Source organism: Ceratotherium simum, chromosome 6 (genome assembly GCF_057802395.1).
Source record: "Ceratotherium simum simum isolate JZ-2026a chromosome 6, ASM5780239v1, whole genome shotgun sequence".
Classification (NCBI taxonomy): Eukaryota; Metazoa; Chordata; class Mammalia; order Perissodactyla; family Rhinocerotidae; genus Ceratotherium; species Ceratotherium simum.
The window spans coordinates 53514936-53538768 of NC_141905.1; the positions used below are offsets into that span (position 1 = coordinate 53514936).

Consider the following 23833-nt stretch of genomic DNA (forward strand, 5'->3'; position numbering starts at 1 on the left):
TTTTTGTTTTATTTTTTATAATTTTATTTATTTATTTTTTTCCCCCAAAGCCCCAGTAGATAGTTGTATGTCATAGCTGCACATCCTTCTAGTTGCTGTATGTGGGACGCGGCCTCAGCATGGCCGGAGAAGCGGTGCGTCAGTGCGTGCGGGGATCCGAACCTGAGCCGCCAGCAGCGGAGCATGCGCTAAGCCACGGGGCCGGCCCTTTCATCAACAAGTTTTTATAAGTGCCTGCTAAATGACTTCTATCACATACAAGTGTAGCCTATAATAATAAAAACATAAAATTTTAAACTTGTAAGACAGATTAGAAAGTGATTATTCTAAGTATTAAAACATATTATTCCTGGGCTGGCCTGGTGGTGCAAGCGGTTAAGTGCACGCACTCTGCTGCAGCTGCCCAGGTTTCACCGGTTTGGACCCTGGGCGCGCACCAACGCACCGCTTGTCAAGCCATGCTGTGGCAGTGTCCCATATAAAGTGGAGGAAGATGGGCATGGATGTTAGCCCAGGGCCAATCTTCCTCAGCAAAAAGAGGAGGATTGGCAGATGTTAGCTCAGGGCCGATCTTCCTCACAAAAAAAAAAAACATATTATTCCCCTTACAAAGACTTCACAATAGGATTCCTTTGGCTAATAATCTCCCCTAGAGCATTTAGAATTAATGCAATTTACTCTTGCCTTACAAACCATTTCAAGTACTATTTAAAGAATTTCAAATTGTCCCCCATATATGCTCCTATGAACCACTTCATCAAGTGGAAGTATTAACACTTGTATTCTAAAGTGAACTTTAATAAAATACTTCCATTAACTCTGTATTTCTAACTCACCATACCTTAGAGTTGTGAAAAGCTGCATCCAAAATATGATCTTTTGCTACAATAAACAAGTACCTCTACTCTATAGCAGGAAAATAATTGAAAAAAAAAAGATGTGCTAGAAGCTAGAAGCTTTCATTTGATAGTATTTCTAATTTCAGCTATTCTAGACTGCATGGAATGGTATGTCATTCTGTTTGTTTTAAAATTATTTTTCCATCTTTTTATTTAGAACATTTCCATTTCTCTAAAAAGTTTCCTTATGCCCTTTGATCCCATCACCTGACTGCAGCCTCCAGGCCATCAATGATCTTCCTCCTCACTAGCTTTCCCTCTCCTGTTGGCTTTAATTTGCATTTCCCTGATGACTAATGATGTCCAGTATCTTTTCCTGTTCATAGTGACCATTGCCTATATCTTCTTTAGCGAAGCATCTATTCAACTTTTACCAGATGTTTGTCTTATTATTTTCTTATATATTCTTATAGATAAGTCCTTTGTCTGATTTACTCACTGCAAATATTTCCTCCTAGTTAGCAGCTCGCCTTTTTATTTTAATGGTATATTTTGAAGAGAACACATTTTTAAACTTGAAAAACTTCAATTTGCCCATTTTTTCTTTGATGGTTAGTGAATTTTGCATCCTAGGAAATTTTTGCCTATCAAACTTTGAAGATTTTCTTCTGTTTCCCTGTAAAGTTGCATTGTTTTCACTTTTATGTTTAAATCTGTAGTCTTTTTTGAGTTAATTTTGTAGATACTGTGGGGTAAGGGTTAAGGTTCAATTTTTTTTTTTTCCCTAAGGCTAGCCAGTTGTTCTTGAACCTTTTGTTGAAAAGACTATTTTCTCCCTCATCGAATTATCATGACACTTCTGTCAAAAATCAATCGAAATCAATGTGGGGATCTATTTCCGGACTCTCCAGACTCTCTTCCATTGATCTGTACGTCTATCCTTAGGCCAATACCACACTATCTTGATAACTATAGTTTTATATAAGCCCTTCTAACAGGAAGGATAACTTTGCTCTTCTTTTTCAGAATTATTTTAGCTATTCAAGATTCTTTGCATGTCCATGTAAATTTTAAAATCAGCTTGTAAACATCTGCCCAAAAAGCCTACTGGGATTTTGCTAGGCATTGCTTAGAATCTATAGATCAACAGGGGAGAATGGGTATCTTAGAAATAGTCTTCCAACCTATTAATAGGACGCATATATCCTTTTATGTAGGTCTTTTAAAAATTTCCCTAATATTTTGAAGTTTTCAGTGTACAGGTTTTTCATATTTTTTAAAATTTACCCCTAAATACTTAATTTTTTGGTGCTATTGAAAATTATACTTGAATTTCGTTGACATTATATAGACATACAATTGATTTGTTAATGTTGATTTACCTCCTGCAATCTTCTTTTTTTTTTTTTTTTTGTGAGGAGATCAGCCCTGTGCTAACATCCGCCAATCCTCCTCTTTTTTTGCTGAGGAAGACGGCCCTGGGCTAACATCTGTGCCCATCTTCCTCCACTTTATATGGGACGCCGCCACAGCATGGGTTGCCAAGGAGTGCGTCGGTGCGCGCCCAGGACCCGAACCAGCGAACCCCGGGCCGCCGCAGCGGAGCGCGCGCACTCAACCGCTTGCGCCACCGGGCCGGCCCCTGCAATCTTCTTAATTCAGTTATTAGTGGTAGCGTTTTTGTGGTCTTTAGGATTTTTTTGGCATGTGCTCATGCCATTTGTGAATAGAGTTTTACTTCATCCTATTCAATCTTTACTATACTGACTAGGACCTCAAATACAAGTTTGAATATAAGTAGTGAGAACATATATCCTCATCTTGATGCAGCTCTTAGGGGGGAAGTGTTCAATAGTTTATCATTAAAAATGATGTTACCAGTAATTATTTAGTAAATTCCCTTTATTAGGTTGAGGAAGTTCCCTTCTACTCCTTGTTTGCTGAGAGCTTTTAATATTAACTTTGTAAAATTCTTTTACTGTATCTATTGAAATGATCATGTGTTTTTTTCTCCTTAATTGTGTTACTATGGTAAATAATACTAATTGATTTTCAAATATTATACCAACCTTGCATTCCTGGGAAAACCCCACTTTGTCATCATGTAAGGTTGCTATAATATTTGAAAATCAACTGTATAAAAAATTCATTTTTATACATTGCTGGATTCAAATTAGTAATATTTTGTTAAAGACTTTTGAGATTTTTCAAAGGGTAATTGGTTTGGAGCTTTCTTTACTTGAAATATCTTTGTTGGATTTCAGTAAAAGGGTAATGCTGGCCTCATAAACAGAGTTCCCTCCTCTGCTTTCTAAAATATTATGTAAGATTGGTATAATTTCATCCTTAAATGTTTGATAGAATTCACCAGTGAAGTCATCTGGGCTTGGAATTTTCTTTGTGGGAAGAGTAGTAATTCAATTTCTTAAGTAGATAAGGGAATATTCAAACTTTGTTTCTTTTCATGTCTGTTTTGGTAATTTGTGTCTCGCAAGAAATTTATCTAGTTCGTCTAAGTTGTCAAATTTACTGGTATACAGTGTCTAAACAAAGACAAAGGAGACAAAGGCCAGACCTCCCTTTGGGTGAGGCCCAATTCCTTACACACTGACTTTGTTATTAGGAGATACTTGATGAAGTATGTAGGGGTAAGGAGTCACGACATCGGCAACCTACTGAGAGTGAGAGGGTGGGGGCAGTATACAGAAAACATCATTCAATTGGTGAATACAAGGTGAAGGGTATACTGGAATTCACTGTACTAATTTTACAACTTTTCTGTAGATTTAAAATTTTTCAAAATCAAAGGTTAAATCATATATTTCATAACCCCGCAATTTAAAGAAATAATCAGAAAATCACACACATACTCTGCACAAGGAGTTTTATCACACAAAGAAGTTTGAAAACACCCTAAACATCCCACAAAGAGGATTCAATAAACAAACTACAGTATGACACCAAACACCCAACAACAATAAAAAATCACCTTTTTTCAAGAGTATCCATGTGGAAAATTCTCAGTATATACTATTGAAGGAAAAAGTTGCAACACTGAATATATGACCCTATTCTATATACATAGGACAAAGACTACAAAGAAACATAATGCAAATGTGGTTGTCTCAGAGTGGTGGGGTCACAGATGATCTTGACTCTTCTTCACACTGCTCTTCTGAATTTCTTGAAGGATTCCAGATAATCCATCACTCCAGGGGCAACAGGAAGAAAAGCTTGCATGGATTTAGGGTTTTAGCAGGCCAGGAGGCATGGGTCTGGATTAACCCCAACAGGGAGGGAGATCCTGCAGGCAGTGTGATAACTGGCCACAAGGTAGCCCAGCAGAGTGGACACAACAGCGGACTGGAGGAGAGGTGCATTGACTCCGAGATCTGATCTCACTCCCTCCAAAATAGGCAAAAGTTGGGAGAGTCAGTAAGATGGTGCATGTGAAAAAGGTAAAGTTTCACACAAATGTAAAAGCAAAACTCTTTCTTTGTTCCACAAGCACATCGTGGACTTGGTAGCTATTACAGGAAATCCACATGGAACAACAAAATCTAGGGTTTAAAGATCCAAGTAGAAGTTTGAGTCTGTGCTTCCTGCACAATCCTGGGAAGACTGTTCAGTCTTTCCGAGCCTATTTTCATCTCTGAAAACCTGGGATGATATAATTTTAATCTTCGTCCTCCCATGTCAAAAGATTATTGTGGAAGATGTCTGTGAGGGTGGTCTGTAATCTATAAAGTGCTTTATAATGTTAATGTTAATGTAGGGTACGACCCGTCCAAAATGCTGTAGTATCTATGAAGAGTTGGACTTGGGTGAGAAAAGTAGCAATGCAGTACTACCAATAAGTTCTGCCACAAGAAACCAGGGGGGTGTACAATGTTCAAATTGACAAGGACAACAAGCGAACTTCATTCAATAGGCAGCACAGAATACGAGGGACCCAGGAGCCAACTGGTCAGAGGCCCTGCCAGGGAAGGATTAGGAGGGCAGGGACCACCCTTACAAAAAGGGAGATAAGTATGTAAGAATCCCTGGTTTTCACCATAGACATCCTGAGAAGCTGTATTAGAGATTATGAGAAGGGGACGAGATGACTCCCTCCATGCACTGCGAGAGAGGGGAAAACTGTCCCAAGCCATAAGCCCGGGGTTGCTTTGGGCCTCTGGATGGGGCTGCTCACCCCTGAGCACCTGACCGTGTGGGCTGGACCTTTATCCTAGGCTGGAAACTGAGGGACAAGCAGATTTCCTCTTGAAATGCCTGTCTGAGCCAGCTGGCAATCACATAAGTAGAAAGATTGACAGAGAGTTAGAAGCCAGGGATTGAACAAGATAGCTGCCTAATCTGCTGCTGGAGATGTGGCAAGAAGATGCCAAGACTAGCCGTAGAGGAGAGAAACCTTTTGTTTTTCTATCCTTTGTTTTTTCCTCCCTGTAATGCCAGGGACACATCTTTCTGGGTTTGGGGTCAGTGACAATACTCACAGCAAGAAGGTGTTCAGCCTCTTACACTGAGATTCCTGTTTTACAAAAGTGATCCACTCATAAGAGTGTGAAACTGACCCATTTATTTGACTAAATCACTGTTACCCAGATACACTTAAAAAGAACAATCACTGCTTTCTGCATTAGGAATAATGAAAGCGAGAAACATTGTCAAATTGGGATGTTGAGAGGTAGGTTGAGGATTGGCCACTGAAACTGTAAAAATAATACAAATGCAAACTCCAGAGGTTAAATTCAGGAGATTTATTGTAAACAGGATTACCCTAGCACTCCACCACACTGGCTGTGTCACATGCTCTCTCTTCCACATCAACTGGTCAAAAAGAAGACTTTTTTATAAAGTCACAGTAACTAAACACTTCATTTGTCTCACAAATATCATTTCCTAAGCATTGAGTAGACAGCAGGATCCGGGGTGGTCTGTTATTGCTCATGGACTGCAGCTTGGACCCGCCCGAACGAATCCCTTAGTGTGCCTGAGTGATCCAACAGGAGCTCTCGATCCAGTCTGGAGACCAGACAGTGCTGGAGCACACTGAACGACAATCACAGGTTCCGGGAAGACTACATGGGATTCCTTTCGGATTTCTTCATGTGACTTTCTCATAAAAATGACACTGTTAAATTTCACCCATTTTTAAAAAAGAGCTAAAAGTTACTCAATAGCACATAATTCCCCACAGAAAAGGTAGGGGGATTATTTACTCTTACAGTGGTGGATTTCAACACTCAGGAGTAATTTTACATCCCTCTCATATATATTTGCAGTCTGACGAAAAGCTGCATAGTCTACAAAGGCATAAAACCAGAAGGAAGTGATGACTCACGCACCTCTGAGGGACAAAGACAGGCTTCATACAAGGAAGCTCTTGAAGGTAGGGATAGAAAGACAGTTACAGCACCACATCTATCTGACAGTAGGAACGGAGACCCGCTTTCGAAAGCAGCCTCCACAGCTGTGATTATATCATTCTTGCCCCAAATTTAGATTATTTGAAAAGATGTGAAAATTTAAGATGTGAAAAGACATGACTACGGAAAGAAGTCCTGGCAAATCAACTCATATGCAGGCAAAACGTCATTTGAAAACGCCATTCTTTACTTTGCCTGAGTTAGTGCACAACAGGGCCACTTACTGTTCCTAGTGCCGGATGTGGAAGTATAGTCACAATTTCTCTTGAAGTTTTAATAACAGTAAATATTTCAAAACAGCTGTTAAATCCACAATAACAATTTCTCCTAAAATAGTATCTCATGAAAAAAATATTTTTTAAAAGTCTACTCCAGTCATCATCTGTGTGTTTGTATGTTTATATTTATCTATTCAAAAAATAACACTTAAGGCAATATTAGAGTGGTAGCAAAAAGGGACTTGAGAGTCTTACGGAGATCACACTATTTAAGAATCCAAGGCTTTATTTTTCATACCTCCAAAAAGGCGACTTTGTACTTGTTGCCTTTTAAATTCGTAATGGGGCAAATATTTTGTTTCATATACTGACTGCAATTTCACGGTAGTAAAAGTTACAGGTGTTTATCATAGCTGATGCTGGAAAGGCATGTCGCACACTCAGTGGGATCTAAGGTGACCCTATTTGTACTTGTTAAATAAATACAGCAACATGTTCATGGGAAAAAGTAAAACTAATGGGACACTGCAAACCAACTATGAACAACAAGAATGTCAATATAATTCAATCAGAAAGAAACAAATCACAGAAATCCTGAGAAATTCAGTTTGGGACAAAATTGATGTAAAGCTAAGTCTGTATTTCTAGCACTGTAAATAAGTAGGGTGTTCTAGGGTTTTCCAGCATTTTACTAGTTCGAATAAAAAACATGTTCAAATTTTATAAAAAGATTAAAACCATGCCTTATATAATCAGCAATTTCACTAATAAAAGAAAATGACATTGCTTTGTTCGTTATCTGCCAGATGTAATGTTCTCCATTGATTTACATGAAACCATCAAGTAGAAAGCAAATTTGAGGATCAATTTTTAAAAACTTATTACCTTTCTAAATGTTTTGAAGCCTTTTCTGTCAACCTAAGAGGCTTTTAGAAAAAAGCTAACATATTTTCTTCTGACAAGTGACTATTTTACAGAATAAGGAAGGAAGATTCTATAGGAACATCATTCATCATTTTAAGTACTGTTATATAAGGGAAATTTCTCTTAGTAACAAAAAGGAAAATTTTAAAATATTTAAGAGGCATGTATTTTAAAAATATTCTACATCTATAAGATCCTGTAATTTAATTACTTTGGATTTTTAATATTTCTACATAGTGACATTTGACAAACTTCTTTTTTTCTGTTTGTCTCTCTAATAGTGAACGAGAAACTATTAAAGTGGCCAAGATTGTTTTCTTAGCCCCTGGAAGACTCAGGAATGCATCCACTTGCACTTTGCCACCCATGGAGAATCTTCAGAGTTTTGCAGCCATGAAGTTAATATGTGGTTTCACAAGGGGAAACAGTGGCAAACCACGCTTGAACTCGGTCATGTTCTGAATCACTTCAGGCTGCAAAGAAAAAAGTTTTCTCTTAATATATTTAGCCTAAAAAGCAGACTGAACAGGACATCAACGGTTTTTTTCTTTGCACACACACAAGTTTCTACACCATATATTATGATCTACTGATCTTTCTGCCTGGATCAGCAGGGCCAGAGGGTCTATGCAAACCTCTGGTGAGTGTCCCCAGGGTGACTGTGGACCAGAAGGAAGATCCTTGGCTTTCCTCTGGGCACACAGGGCTGGCATACCAAGGGCTCAGCACCAAGAATGACAGAGGCTGGTGTGCCCCCCCAGCAAGGGCCTGGTTATGCTGACAGTTTCCTCCTCCTGCAAGTAAATGCCAGCCTTGCCTGATGATTAAAATATGCAGGCATTCTGGAAGGGTCTGGGGACAAATGTGGCTGGAGATGAGTCGTTGCTGAGTAACACAACTGTTTGCCTAGAGGTAAAGGCAGACGAGGGCAGAGGCTGAGTCTCTCTGACCACTGGGAGCTGTCAGAAAGAATGGCGACCTGGACTTGCAGGGAGACCTAAAGTCAAGGCTCAAACACTTGTGACCCGAAACCTCTAGGTCTCATGTGTCCTGATGACCAGCTCCTTTTAAGTAGGAAGTTCTCTGACAGTGCAATCCAACATAACATTTACATTTCTTACTTGTGGCAAGGCTGGTGCTTGTGACAAATTTATATCATTTTGACATGGGAACTCGCCAACCACAGGACCTATAAGAAAATGAAAGGTTTAATGCTTTGTACTCATCGACACTAGCACACAAGAGCAACTTTCAAAAGAAAAAAAGAAAAATCAAAACCCGACTCAGCTCATTCAAAACCTGTAACAGGCCCAGTTCACGGACTTCTCAGATCCTGAGAAGGATCAAGATCCCCAAGGCCTTGATTGCCTGTCTCGCCTCCTACCCCAAGTGTTCCCAGTGATGGTTCGTGGTGTTACTATGGTTATAAAACCTTGGCTGCAGCAGCTTTGGTGCCCAGGTCTGACCTCACTGGACCCTGAGGCTCTGGACACCCAGAAGGGCCCAGTAAAACAACCCAGAAGGCCAGCAGAGTTTATGGTCGTGGGGCAAACGTTGGCCAGTCAAGAGACAAAAGCTAGGAAGCCCTGAGCAGATAAATTGCTTACCCTTCCTCCCCATGCGCAGTGGTACCATACAGCTTCCTTGGAGATATCCTACCAGCAACTAGCTGTGTTTTCTTATAGAGTGGTGACCAGCTTGGCACTGTGCCATCTGGTGTTAGTTCTCTCCTTCACTGCCTCATTTCCCTTTTCCCCTTATTTTTGCTCAATAGAGCAGACCTTGTCTCCAGTTAGCTCTCCTTCTGCACCTCTTTACTTTCTGGTGCCCTATAAGGGATGTGGCTATGGCAAGGGACAGCTACCATGTGCTTAAAAATACACTTAAAAGTAAGTCAATATTCAATACTTACAAGAATCCATTTCTCTGGCAAGAACATGGACAGATACCTTATGTCTCCTCGGAGCATCTACGGCCAACATTTCCTGGGCAGAAAGAATAGCAAGGTCACCCTTTTGCCCACTAAGGAACTTAAAATGAGGCACTCTCTTCCAACTATGAAGAATCAGCTGTCACATAGCAGAAACAGAAAAGATGCATCCCTTTCTTTCCCCTCACTTACAGTATTTCATTTAAACTCTACAAAGATTAGGTAAGGTTGGCAAGAATTATCCTTAACCCCATTTTACAGATGGGAAAACTGAGCCCAAGGAGATTAAGTGATGTGCTCAAAATCCTATGGCTAATAAGTACCTGGTCTGGGATTAGACACCTAGCCTAGCATTCATCAGGGTGTGGTGCACGGCTGCACCTAGTGATCTTCAATGTCTGCAGAGACAATGGCCTGGGCTCAGTCAAGGGATGACCACACTGCCTGCTCCTCTAAGAACCTTCTGAGATTCTGCACCAGCACACTGCTGTGGTTCCTCATCTACCAAAAGAGAAGGAAACTAATGTTTATTGCATCCTGCCTTATATCAGGCACTCTCCTATGTTAGCTCACTTGATTCTCTGTAAGCTAAGCATCATGTTTCCTATTTTAGAGACACTGACTGTAAAATACAGAGGTATAATGACTTGCTGGAGTCACACAGCTCATAGAGGACAGTGTCACAAGTGAGGTCTGCTTGTTCTCTCCATTCCACCATGTTGCTCTGAGGGATTCCCCTTAGTTACTACCATGAATATACCAGGAGTGGTAGGTTGGCAGAGGGATCCTGCGGGGATCACCTTTTCCTTAATGCTGCACCTCTATCTGTCATTTCGAAAGGGAAAACACAGAAGGTGATGAAGCTTCCCCCGATCCCTCAGCCAGAAGTAATGTTTTGTCTCCTCAGAGGGAGAGATCATCAGCAAAGCTAAACCAACTATAGCAGTTACTATAAGCCTGGTTCTGTGCAGCTGCAATGGAAGCCCTCCTGATGTTGCATAGCAAACTTGACCATGGCTCCCTCCAGCTGGCAGAACAGCCCAGATTCTCCCATAGTCCTGCTCTGGCCTCTCCAGCCTCTTTCAGGAGCTCAGCCCACGTATGCCTCCAGTAACATGTAGTACCTCATCTGAGAGCATCTTACCTATTGTAGTAAAAAAAGTTTGCTTCCAAAGATCTATTCTTGATCCCTTTTCACCCAAATCTTCATTGCCCTCTTATCAACCTGTATCAGTACACAGCAGAACACCCTCTTCAGTTTCAGACTGTTCTCAATTTCCTGACCAACTTTGGACAATCCTCATTTTTCTGAAAACCAACCAACCAATCTACCAACTGCATTTTCTTGCAAACTGTATTCTAAGGGACACTGGAGTCCCAGGAGATATTTATTGGTATTCTGTGCAAAAAAAGGGTCCTTGGTGAAATCAGTTTAGGAAATTTTTGATTAATCAAAATTAAACAAATACTGGGCTAAAGAAGTCTTTACTGTGGGGCTTCTTAGATCTTTTAAAATGCTAACACACTCTGTGATTCTCCAAGAATGGGAAAAGAGTGTATCACTCCCAAACTTATATGGTCATGAAACTCTTTTTTATAGGTATCCCTATTAATATATTGTAGAACACTCGTGTAGCATGGAACACAACTAGGGAAATGCTGTTCTAGATTTAGCTTAAGCTTGGTAACAAATACTCCCATTTTTTAAGACAAGAAAGATTCAGTCTTGTAACTGCTATTTTCACAGTCAATAATTGGTACTACTTTGAATTTCAAATGAATAAGAGAATTTGTGGAAGGAAAGTCAAATCTTCATTTCTTCTGGAAACAATACACTTAAATTTTATTAGGGCATCATTCTTTTTAAACACATATCACTAATAATGCCTTAGAATGAATGTCTTAGAAACCAAAAAGAGCTGAACATGGTCATCCTCTTTTGTAGGCAATTAAGAACATGTACCTAACCTCACAAAGCAAACCGTCTTAAGGAGTAAATAAATACAACTAAAACTTATTTTATAACATCAGGGAGGAAAACATATTCTGATTTAAAGCATTCTGATTAAAACATTTAAAAACTCTGGGATTGAGTATTACTAATAAAGAGCTAACAACAATAGAGACAACAAATTTAAGGTGTTGGCACCTTAAATCCTACTAGGTGCCAATCACTTTACATAGCTCATTTCAATTAATACTCCAATTAATCTTTATTTTGTAAATAAGAAAACGGAGGCTTAGAAGCTTAAGTTAGCTTAAGTAACGAGGTCACAGAGCTAGCTAGTTGGGTGACGGGGCTGTGCCCTGGCTCTGAATTCAGAGTACCCACACGTGCTCCTGCTGCCGCCCACAGGTGCAAGAACCTTCGGAAAAGCTGAGATCACGGAGGGTGGCAGCTCTACGCAGGGCACCCTGGACAAGTGAACACTGGGCATGGACATGCGTCCTGAGCATCGCTCCCACACCTGACTCTGCCCCTCACCGTCCTATTGTAGCTCTCTCTTCATGTACACAAAGTCTACCTGAGGGTATATTTCAGATCAGAATTTTGTTTTATATATATATATTTTAAAAATATGTAGGTATTTTTATACACACACATACATTTTAATAGATTGTATTTTTTAAAGCAGTTTTAGGTTCACGGCAAAATTGAGTGGAAGGTACAGAGATTTCTCAAATATCCCTGGCCCCCACACATTCATAGCCTCTCTCCTTCTCAAAATATACACGTTTTTAAAGACTATTACTGCAAAAGAGCAAGAGTAGTTGAGGTGAGACTCTTGTCTTCCTCCACACAATGCAAAGGAGCCATGAGGCAATGAAAATGCTCATTTGTCCAGCCATCCATTTCTACAGTCAAAATGTCTCAAACCTCATTGCTCAAAAGGTACAGTCAAAATACTGGCTTCTACTGTCAAAATTTGAAACTAAAACCATTACGGTCTTCCTTTTTTTTTGAGCAAGATTGCCCCTGAGCTAATATCTGTCCCAATCTTCCTCCTTTTTCCCTTTTTTCTCCCCATTGCCCCAGTAGATAGTTGTAAGTCATGGCTGTACGTCCTTCCAGTTGCTCTGCGTGGGATGCCAGCTCAGCATGGCCTGAGGAGCAGTGTGCAGGTCCGCGCCCAGGATCCGAACCAGCAATCCCTGAGCCGCTGAAGTGGAGCGTGCGAACCCAACTGCTAGGCCACCGGGCTGGCCCCCCCGTCTTCCTGTTCTTATCGCTAAGGTGTTACCAGCTATATTAATACTTGTTTGCATACACAGAGAACAGCCGCCTCGTCGTTTTGCAGAGGTTTGAGAGGAAGAAGTGTGAGTAACTCAAACAGTGCAAGATCACCATTGTCCTCTAGGACACTATCAGCACCTTCAGTCAGGGACTATTTCCTTTTCCTTACTCTCCCAGACAGCACCAACAGTGGTGAATTAAATGGGTACTGGAATCTCTAACACAAAAGAAAAATGTGATTAGCCTTCACTGTACAACTAATTCCACAGATCATTCTAATGAGAGTTGCAAGGACTGACTCTTGTACTGGCAGCTATAACATATCCCTAAAAAAATGACACCATAAATAGATGATATCTCTCCCAAAGAGATGTTAGCACAGGGCGGGACTGAGTTCCTGACCAAAGAAGTGGCATGTAATAAATCAGATATGAACCAGGAGAAGCGACTAGAACACTAGATAGGGTAAGGCACTATGGTAATTACAGAGTATAATTTTGCTCCTTGTCCTGCAAAATATGCATAAAAGTATTTTACACAAATCAGAGGCCCCAATATATTACAAAGAATACATATAACACTTTAAGTACAACTCTATTGCAGCATAAATTTTTAATTTCTGCACTTAGCATGCTTATTACACATTATATACCCACTTAAAATTTTTGCTACTCTTCTTAGAATTCTGTTACTGGTGGGGAAAATTTACATGGTGCAAATCACTCAAAGCTGTACTGGGAAAACTTTAATTGCGGTGCCTCTCTTTTCTCTTGATAAACTTTCTCAGTGAGCACAGTCAATCAAAACTCATAAGATCTCTGAATGCAGTTCAAATGTGAGTAACCAGTTATTTGAAAAAGCAGCCACAGTGGCACCTAAATGGGTGAAGACAATTAATTTATAGTTGTCAGAGACTGGAAAATAATCTAATTCTCAAGTTCTATTTGTTTTCTTTGCTCTTCCTTCCCACCAAACAAGCTTAGCAACATTCTTTGTGGGTTGGGGGCGGGGGGAAACAGAGTGGGGGGTGTGGGGGGAACAGAGAGAAGAAACCGAAGAGTAGCCCAAAGAGGTGGATTTGGAAGGGCCGTCACAGTCCTTGGTCCAGAGGGAAAGGAAAACAGTACTGGGTTCAATATGAATTGTCTCTAATTTTTCTAACAGTAATATGTGTCAAAAATACTTAAATCCATAAAAATGCCTTCCTAAATCCTGCCTGAATGGGTACAAAGAGGCAATAACACAACAAATAAAATATTTCCTTATCAGTCAAAATCTAAATATACAAATTCAACTTACCTTGTAGAATTTGATGATATCTTCCTTGGTAAGTGTCTTTAAATATGCAACTTCTGTATTATCTGAAAAAGTAATCAAATAACAATTTACCAATATTTCCATTTTAAGTAGCCTACAATACTACACCGAAGACAAAGACTCCAACACTCTTAAGTATCCATATTTTTAAGTGATCATCTGCTCCTGTAAGTAGTAAGGGAATAATTTCAAGTAAAGGTAAGAGGATGTAGTGCAATGGATAGGAGCCTTGGCCCTGGAGCCAGGTCAGTCTGGGTTCATATCTTGGCTCTTTATTTAGGAGTTGTTGCATCTTGGGCTAGTCTCTTCAACTTTTCTGAGCCTCAGTTTCCTCATCTAGAAATTGGTAATAACAACTACTTCATGGGGCTGTAATGAGAACTAAGGAAAATGGTATACAGTCATGTGCCATATAATGATGTTTTGGTCAATGATGCACTGCACATACGACAATGGTCCCATAAGATTAGTACCATATAGCCCAGGTGTGTAGTAGGTGTACCATCTAAGTTTGCGTAAGTACACACTATAATGTTGGCACAATGATGAAATTGTGAAATCGCCTAACGACACGTTTTTCAGAAGGTATCCCTGTCATTAAGCAACACATGACTTTACGACAATAACATGATGCGGGCACATGGTAAATGTTCAATAAATGGTAGGTATTATTATCATTAATAGTGAATCCAACTACTAGAAAAAGTAAGGAAACTGAGGCCCAAAAATGTGACCTGGCCAAAGTCTTCAGCTTGCTGCTGCCAGAATGAGAACACCACCCAACGCCCCTGATCTCTAGCGTAGCTTAGTGCACTCCATTGTTAATCTCTGCTCTAGAAGAAAGGTGAAAGAATGCTGAGAAGCAGCAGACTTCAGGGAGCACAGTTCTCCCAAATATAAAAGCACTGACAGGAGCCGGCCCCGCGGCGCAAGCGGTTAAGTGCACGTGCTCCAGGGAAGCGGCCCGGCTTTGCCGGTTCGGATCCTGGGCGTGCACCGACGCACCGCTTGTTAAGCCATGCTGTGACAGCGTCCCATATAAAGTGGAGGAAGATGGGCATGGATGTTAGCCCAGGGCCAGTCTTCCTCAGCAAAAAAGAGGAGGATTGGCAGATGTTAGCTTAGGGCCGATCTTCCTCACTAAATAAATAAATACTTACATACATAAATAAATAAATAAAAGCACTGACGAATTTTTGGAGATTCCTAAAGGCAAATGTTTGAATCCCTGTGCCTCCAGGGCAGCACTTGCCTCAACAGAGTTCAATCTGCAAATTTTCCATTTTTTACTGTTAAGGGAAATAGATATGTACATATCTGTGCTCAGAGTCTTAGGGGCACACTGATTGAACATAAAAAGGGAAATCAGATTTATTAGTAGTACATTATTATGAGATACAGGTAGACTCAGCTCTAGTTTTGCAGAAGAAAAAAAAGGTCAAGTTTCTAGTAGGAAATTGTTAATTTAAATAATGGTTCTGGGTCGGCCCCGTGGCTTAGTGGTTGGGTGTGCGCGCTCCGCTACTGGCGGCCCAGGTTCTGATCCCGGGCGCGCACCGACACACTGCTTCTCCGGCCATGCTGAGGCCGTGTCCCACATACAGCAACTAGAAGGATGTGCAGCTATGACATACAACTATCTACTGGGGCTTTGGGGGACAAATAAATAAATAAAAAATAAAATAAAATAAATAAATAAATAAATAAGTAACGGTTCTTTAGAAGTGCTACCCCCGATCCCCTCCCAAATCAGTACTGGAACATCATCTACACAATGAATACCATTTTGTAGAACAGCCTCGATGTCCTCAAATGTCACACTTATATGCCATAAATGTTGGGGCCTGAATTGTGCCTTACCTCTGTCAAAATTGTATTGTTGGGAGATGATTTCCCCCCAATATTTAGCACACTCAGCAGACAGTTTCTTTGGTTTGTCTAGGCGACGAATCGCTAATGCCTGAATATGTTTTTGGAAGGCCTCTTCTGTCATATCCTCTATGGACTTTTCCATGGTAATTAAGAAAGCTTCCACTCTGCTTTCCAGGTAGTGAGGTGGCTTTTCCGACTGGATGATAAATCGTAAGCCCTGTATGCCATTGGCTCGACGTGGCCCACTGAAGACAATATAGCCTGAAATACAAACACCAGACAGTCAGGACCTTGGCATTTGAGACTCAGGTCTTACAATCTTTCAAAAATTATCCTGTCAGAGCAAATAAAATCTACTTTAGGGCTTTATATTATTCAATCACAAAGAAATGTGAGCAATTAAGATATCCTCAGTTCCTAAGTTCAGAGCAGAAGAGCTCTCTGAAGAGTAGTTAGAAAGTTGGAGGTAACTCTTTCTTCTTAAAAAAAAAAACCCTACTCACCTTTCAAACTCACATCACATACCTCCTCACTGTCTGCTAGTTAATCTCCTTCAATCTATGTTCAAGTTATTCCCACCCCTATGAAATGCTGGGCTCACTTTCATCCCTAACCATTGTCCTAGCTCTATTTCCTTTCACATCAAAGTTCCTTATGTGAACTTGCATCTACTATTGCATTTCTTGTTAGATAATCCATTCCTGGACCAACCTAGTTAGACTGCAAATCTCTAGAGATCAAGTAATTGAAAGTCATACATCCACTGTCGTCTTCTGAGATCATGCGCTACCTCCCTTCAACATCTTTTCTAAACTGAGGTCATGACTTGCCTCCCTCAGCTGCTCTGCCCTGAACCACACCTCTCACACCTGTGGTATCTTTGGGTCCCACTTCTGAGGAAGTCACTAACTTCGGCATAGCCTTTAGAGTTTGAACACTCTTAGTAGCATTTACCACACTGTACGGTAATTATTCCTTTACAGGTCTGCCTTCCTGATTAGACTGTGAGCTCCTTGAAGGGAAGGACCATCCGTAATTTATCCATTTTCAACGTCCAGCATCTAGCATGGTGGTTGTTTAAAAAATGATAGGTTTTTGGAGAGACTAAACCAAATCCTTTTTCATTGGTTCTTCCTAGTCATTACTGGGGCTTCTTTCTTTTCTCATTGATCAAATCTGCCAGGATCTCCAAGACTTTTAACAATGCCTAAAACTCTGCCTGAAACACTTCCTCAACAAACACTTACTGATTACCTTCTATCAGTAAGTGCTCCAGGCTTGGGACACAAATATCAATAAGAGACAATACCTTGCCCTCAGGGAACCCAAACTTTAATGAATCTAAGTTCCTCTGAACAGCTTGCTTCCCACATTGCCACCCATAATAAACAGTCTTCCCTTAGCATCTTCTCCCCTCCTACTCAAAATGTCACGTATGTAATGTAAATACAGTGTCATCTCCTTAAGAATTGCTTGAATGTCCATAAGATATTAATTGCTTGTCTTTTATAAGTGGATTCCCCACAAACAAGGTTTTCACAAGTCTTTCTGAAGCACCATGCTAGAGGACTGTGCACATGGAGAATGTTTTCTGAGGACAGCAGCTGTACCTCAAGGTCTATGGTATCCTGCTATCCCCCGCTTCCCTCTCACCCAGCTGCTCCTTGGTGCGCAGAGTGTTGAAGCAAGGCTCAGAGATGATCTGACAGAAGAGTTCTAGAAACATATTCTCCGAGGTGCTCTGCATGTCTGTTTGGTAGTATATCTCAATGCCACAGTTATTGTGAACTTCATTCCTCTGCTGATAAACAAACCATCCTCCTAAAAAGTTTCAAAAAGAGAACAAGAGGTTCAAAAACTTATTTAGGGTTTAATAGAGTCAAGGTTTTGTTAGGCTTTTTAAAGTTGTTCAATTTGGTTGGTGTTTTCCAGCAATTCCAAACTGCAATTAATTTACTAAGAATGTGCAACTCAATTAACTTACCTGAGAGAACCCTAATACAGTGATTTATAGTTAGTACGCCCTCAATAAACACCCATTGAATTTAAAGGAGAAAGAACTTAAAAAGACTCATTTTATGGCTAAGTATTAATACGCTAAATGAGATCCATAGTTAATAAAATGTACAATGTAGTATATCTACTAGATTAGAACTAGCTAATACACATAAGAACCTCAACAGAAATACCACTGATGTTTTCATAACAATACAAAACAATTTTTAAAAATTACTAGTTGTGCCTTTATCCTGCATTTCTATTTAGCATTCTACTCCCAATATTGTTTATCAACATCCACACTAGAGGTCATTTCACAAATTTATACAAATATGTACAATGCTTAGAGATAACAGAGCCTAACATCTCGCTTTAGAGATGAGAAAACTAAGACCCTGAGAAGCGAGGCTACTTGTCCAAGGACACAAAGTGGAACAGTGTAGAGCTAAGACTAAAACTTAGACACGTCGATCAAATATTTCATCAAAGTTATGAACAGATGATCACACTTTATGATCTGATAACTTTATTTCATGAGCAATAAGTGTGACTGAGCAAATATACAGTACTTAGTATTTAGTACTGCATAAGACTCACAAACAAGATTTCTCAGACATTCGTAATGACATGTTTGCTCACTTTTATAGATGGTAATTTAGACATCAACAGTAAAGGCAGGAAGAGATGCCTGAAGCTGTATTTCACTTTTCTGACCAAGTCCAAGTTTGACCAACAGTCAAACTTTCTGATCATACACAGGCAGCACTAAGTTCTCTCTTCTCAGAAGAGGAGGGGAACACAGGCTGTAAGTCCACCTCCCTACCCCATACACTTCCAGCCTTTTCATACACATCCCAAAATCTCTCCTCCTTCGCAATGCCTGAAATTTTTCTTTTAAAACTGTAAATATTATTCCATGGAGAGTTAAATGAAGGACTATTTAAGACATTCACATCTGATCAGTTGGCTAAATTAAAATGATTTCCTAACATCTAGCATTTGGAGAGTGGGATGTGAACTGAGTTATTTTCGAGCATGGGGCAATTCTCAAGAGCGCTTGGGAGACAAAAGAGACAGGGCCCTAGGAGAGGAGACAGAAAGCAGGAAGTGTAGTAATAACAGAGGTGTGAAAGATAGATTTCACTTTGAAATTTTGTTTCTAGACTGGCCTCACTTTGCCTGATGACCAAGAGCTACAGCTTTTGAACGGCAGATCCTGATTCTCCTCTCCACCACGCTGCAGTGGGACTGCAGAACAAACTAGCACAAGTTTGCAAGGAACCATTACCAGGTCTGGAATGACTGGCCGTGCAGAGCAGCAGAGCCGTGCTCAAGGTACCTTTGAGCATTCAACAAAAATATCTGGAGGTAACATAATACTAATATGCCTGAGTTGCTTTAGTAGCTACTCAAATGAGCTAGAAATAGACCCCGGCCTCAAAAAATGTTTCTAACAAGAGAGATGGAGAAGCACTTCAAACCCAATGCAAGAAAAGAAGTGCTAAGCAGCTTGAATAAGGGAAGGTTCAGAAAACCTGTGCTGGGAGGTCAGAAGAGGACGTGATTACTTCTAGCTGGGAGTTGTAGAGAAAGTTGAGTGGAATAGGTGGCTTATAAGATGGGCCTGGAAGGATGAATAGGGTGTAGACATAGGTCCATGATGAAGGGGGTGGGTGGGGAGGAAGAACTATTTCAGGAGGATGAAACAACTGGAAAAAAAAAGTACAGGCCACACACACACGGGGAACAGCCAACAGTTGAGTTTGGCTAAAAAATAATGCTTCTCATCCCTGGTTTAATATACTTCCCACAAGATAATTTTGAACTGTCCTGAAAACAATGCTTAATAAGTTTTATATCAAAAAAACCTATCATTAATGCAAGAGTAAGGCAGCACTGCAAACTCCAATATATTAATTATATTGATTCCTTATGTTAATTTCTTATAAAATTTGCATGTAATGAATACATGTCGTTATCTACACCTGTGAGTTTCCTAAAACTATTTCTGCCAAAGACTCCTATGGGCTTCCAATCAGGTATTACTATCCTAGTTTCCATTTTTTATAAATAAATTTTATTTCATGCTTCACAGTCAACATTTCTTTAGATTTGTGATTTTTGTACTTCCTAACTCCTCTACACTCAATTACCAGTCAAGTCCAGTATCATTCTCTTCAAAATAATTGCCTACCTCCAATTTCACCTCTTTGGCCCACCTACAGAGAATTTTCTGGCAGAATTATCTATCTTTAACCATACTTCTATAAATAGCAGAGGATCCCAGTAGATCTTTACCATAAAACTATACCTTACCATCCAAGTGAATTTAACCATCTGTAATCACCCACAATATTATGTCAAAGTTGTCCATTACCAAAGTTATAACATTTCAACTTACTGTCAGGGAGCTGAACTTCTCTATATCGAACTAGCTGACTTGGAAGGAGAGGTTTCGTATGAGCATGTTCAATAAGGGTATCTTCAACCATCTGCATAATTCCTAATGCAGCCTGTGGAAAAAGAAAGGCCGTAGCACATTACAAAAACACAAATGTATCTTGTCTGTGAAAATAAAAATAGTATATTGGATGATAGCCCATGCAATATGAAAATAACATACTTGTAAAATAAACTAGCCTAGTTCATCATAAAAATGAATTTTAAATCTTAAAATACGTTTGATCCTATTCAAATGGATAAAAATTCAATTTGTCAATATGCAATACAGTCAATACGGTAGTAGTGAGGAGAAACAGAGACCCAGACAATCATCAACACTGATCTCAATGCCAGGAAAAAGGCACTGCCAAAGCCGGAGAGGTGTTGGTAATGGAAAGTTGGCCTCAAGTGAATGAGTCTGACCAGACACCTGGGGTTATAGCAAAGCAAAGGAGGTGAGTGAGCATAAGGCTTTATTTTGAATACAACTGACCTTGGTAAGGATCCTGTCTCTGCCACTTATTAGCATCTGACCTTGGGCATACTGTTTTGGAGGCAGTATAACGAGTGGTAGAGAGAGTGGGCTCTTAAGACAGACTGCCATAGGAATCCCAGAGTGCTTTCCATGGGCTAAACACTTGGCTTGTACTATTTAATTTAACCCTTATAATTCTAATTTTACAGATAAGGCAACTGAGCACAGAGAAGTCAACACATTTTCAGAAGATTACATATCTAGTATGTAGCAGAGTCAGGATTTGAATTCAGGCTGTGGGATTCCATACTGTGTGCTCTTATCCACTGCACAGTCCTGCTGTCCTACACGGAGTGGGGATACTTATTCCCATTTCCTCCTATGACTGCACAAGGCAGGCAACAGCACAGGAGGCAGCCATGAAAGTAGGTCCACAGGTAACCTAGATCATTCTACTCCCCCTATACCCTCTCCTACCTTTCTCCATAGAGCAGAGAAGGTTGAGTAACACTAATGCACTTATAATCACACTGTGGTGGCTAATAGTCTTAGACTAGGGTAAAAAAGTCTCTTGTATTGATCCATAAAAGATTGCTAAAAGCCCAACCACCGACCTGCTTTGTTATGTTTCCATGAAGAAGGGCTTCAATGTGCAGCCGTGACAGGAGCTGAGGTATGAAGGCCTTAAGGCGAGGAAGGGTGACATCTGTGAAGGTGTAAGAAATAATAAGCTCTACCTATGAATTTTTTTAATAAAAAACTGAGATAATTTGAGACTTACAAAAGAGTTGCAAATACAGCACAGAGTTCCTGTAGACTCTTCACCCAGTTTTTCCTGATGTTACTATCTTTCATGACCATGGTACAATGATCAAAACTAAGAAATTAACACTGGTACCATACTATTAACTAAAACACACATTTTATTTGGATTTCAGTGTTTTCACTAAAATTCCTTTTCTGTTCCAGGATCTAATCTAGGATTCCACCTTGCATCTAGTTGTCATATGTCCTTACAGTTTCCTCCAATCTGCAACAGTTCCTCGGTCTTCCTTATCTTTCATGACCTTAAGATTTTTGAAGAGTACTATTCAGTTATTTTATAGAATGCTCTTTATTTGGGTTTTTCTAGTGTTTTCTCATAAGTGAGCTTATGTGTTACTAAGAAGAACACCACAGAGGTAACCTGCCTTTCTCAGTGCCTTTCTCACCAGAGGTTCGTGATGTTGATATGTTGTAGTACGGTGACACTGACATTGATCGCTTGGTTAAGGTGGTGTCTGCCAGATGTCTTTACTGCGAGTGTACTATTTTAATCTTTTGGTTAAAATTGAGTAACTAATGTATGCTCTACGAGCAATTAGGAAAAGCCACCTGTCCATCAATGCCTACTTTTCCCATTGTAATTAATAAATATTTATTTGAGGGAAAATACTTTGAGACTATACAAATATTCTTTTTTTCTTAACTTTTATCCACTAATTTTATTTTATTTTATTATTATTATTTTTTTAATTAGGTTTTACTTCTTTTTTTGTGTGTGAGGAAGATCAGCCCTGAGCTAACATCCAATGCCAATCCTCTTCTTTTTTGCTGAGGAAGATTGGCCCTGGGCTAACATCCACGCCCATCTTCCTCTACTTTACATGGGACGCCACCATAGCACGGCTTGACAAGTGGTGCATCGGTGCGTGCCCGGGATCCGCAACTGCAAACCTCAGGCCGCCAAAGCGGAGCGCGAGCACTTAAGCACTGCGCCACTGGGCCAGCCCCACATCCACTAATTTTAGCATCCAATGACGGATACTGTCTGTACCAATTACTACTATGGCATCCTAATAGTGATTTTCTAGTCCCCTCACTTCTTTTACATGTATTGATTTAATTCTTCAATAAGGAAGAGTTGTCCTTTCTCCATTTAGGACACCATACTAATAATTGCTACAGTGGCTGCTAAAATTAGAGACTAAAATCTAAAGAGAGACATGGGAGGGGAATTAACAAGTGCTTACTATGGGTCTGGCATTTTACAGATGTTATCTTATAAACTATAAAGTATGTACTTTATTTCCATTTTAAAGATGAGAAAACTGAAGTTAAGAAAATTTAAGTTTCCTGTCCAAAGTCATCAAGCTAGTAAGTTGCAGAGCTGGCATTTGATCTTGGGTCTAACATTTCAAAGTGCATACTTGTTCCACTCCACTGCACCGCCTCAGGAGCTTCCCTCACTAGCCACCCCCAGCCCTCTCTGCAGACCTCTATCACAACACTTACTGTCTTTGCCTCTACTGAAATGATCTGTTTACATTTGTGCTTTGCCACTAGACTGGCGCTCCTTGACCTAAGAAATCCCCTCTAATTGACCTTTTTTTTTATCTCAAGCACCTGGAGTCTAGGGCCTGGTGCACAGCAGGCAGTCAGTAAATGCTGTTGGACCACACTGAACTCTGAGTCAGATCCAGTTAATTTGCTTCTTGTTACCCTGCACCTGGATGGCTGACTGACTTAGAATCATGGGGAGCCAGCCTCTCACATTGGATTGTCTCCAGATTAAACCATGTTGGCATTACTGGTTTATTGTATGAGTATATATATCAAAACAATGTTTATTTAATAGAGCAGAGAATTTCAACCAGAAAAGTGTTAACTTTCTCGTTATAAAACACAGTTTAAGAAGGCTTCACACACCTAGGAGATACTTTAGAGCTTATTCTGCTTAAAATTCACATACCATCTGACCCAGAATCCAACAAAGGGGGAAAACAACCCCCAAAACCTCTGCTTTTTGATTATGCTGAATGCAGGTTCACTTTCTTGAAAATATATTTAAAATCAATTGCATGTTTTTTTTGTGTGTGTGTGAGGAAGATTAGCCCTGAGCTAACATCCGTTGCCAATCCTCCTCTTTTTGCTGAGGAAGATGGGCCCTGGGTTAACATCTGTGCCCACCTTCCTCCACTTTTTATAGTGGACGCCACCACAGCATGGCTTGAGAAGCAGTGTGTCAGTGCGAGACTGGGATCTGAACCTGTGAACCCTGGGCCGCCACAGCGGAGCACGCGCACTTAACCGTTACGCCACCGGGCCGGCCCCTGTGATACTTTTTTAAAAAGGTAAAATTCTTGCTATTAACTGGATGCGACTCACAACAATT

General features: G+C 40.1%; 1 protein-coding gene across 3 annotated transcripts in view; it reads right to left on the reverse strand.

The window, feature by feature from the left end:
- Window positions 1-3708: 3708 nt before the first annotated feature.
- The window catches only part of IDE (insulin degrading enzyme), a 108229-nt gene continuing 88104 nt past the window's right edge, over window positions 3709-23833 (reverse strand). For all 3 annotated transcript variants that reach the window (XM_014785543.2, XM_004427829.3, XM_014785544.2), the window contains exons 18-25: window positions 21294-21385; window positions 20164-20275; window positions 17418-17585; window positions 15753-16025; window positions 13875-13936; window positions 9323-9395; window positions 8532-8599; window positions 3709-7883 (exon numbers count right to left, since the gene is read on the reverse strand). In XM_014785543.2, coding sequence (XP_014641029.1) covers window positions 7788-7883; window positions 8532-8599; window positions 9323-9395; window positions 13875-13936; window positions 15753-16025; window positions 17418-17585; window positions 20164-20275; window positions 21294-21385 — 944 coding nt within the window. In that variant the 3' untranslated portion in view covers window positions 3709-7787. The remainder of the gene's footprint in view (window positions 7884-8531; window positions 8600-9322; window positions 9396-13874; window positions 13937-15752; window positions 16026-17417; window positions 17586-20163; window positions 20276-21293; window positions 21386-23833) is intronic.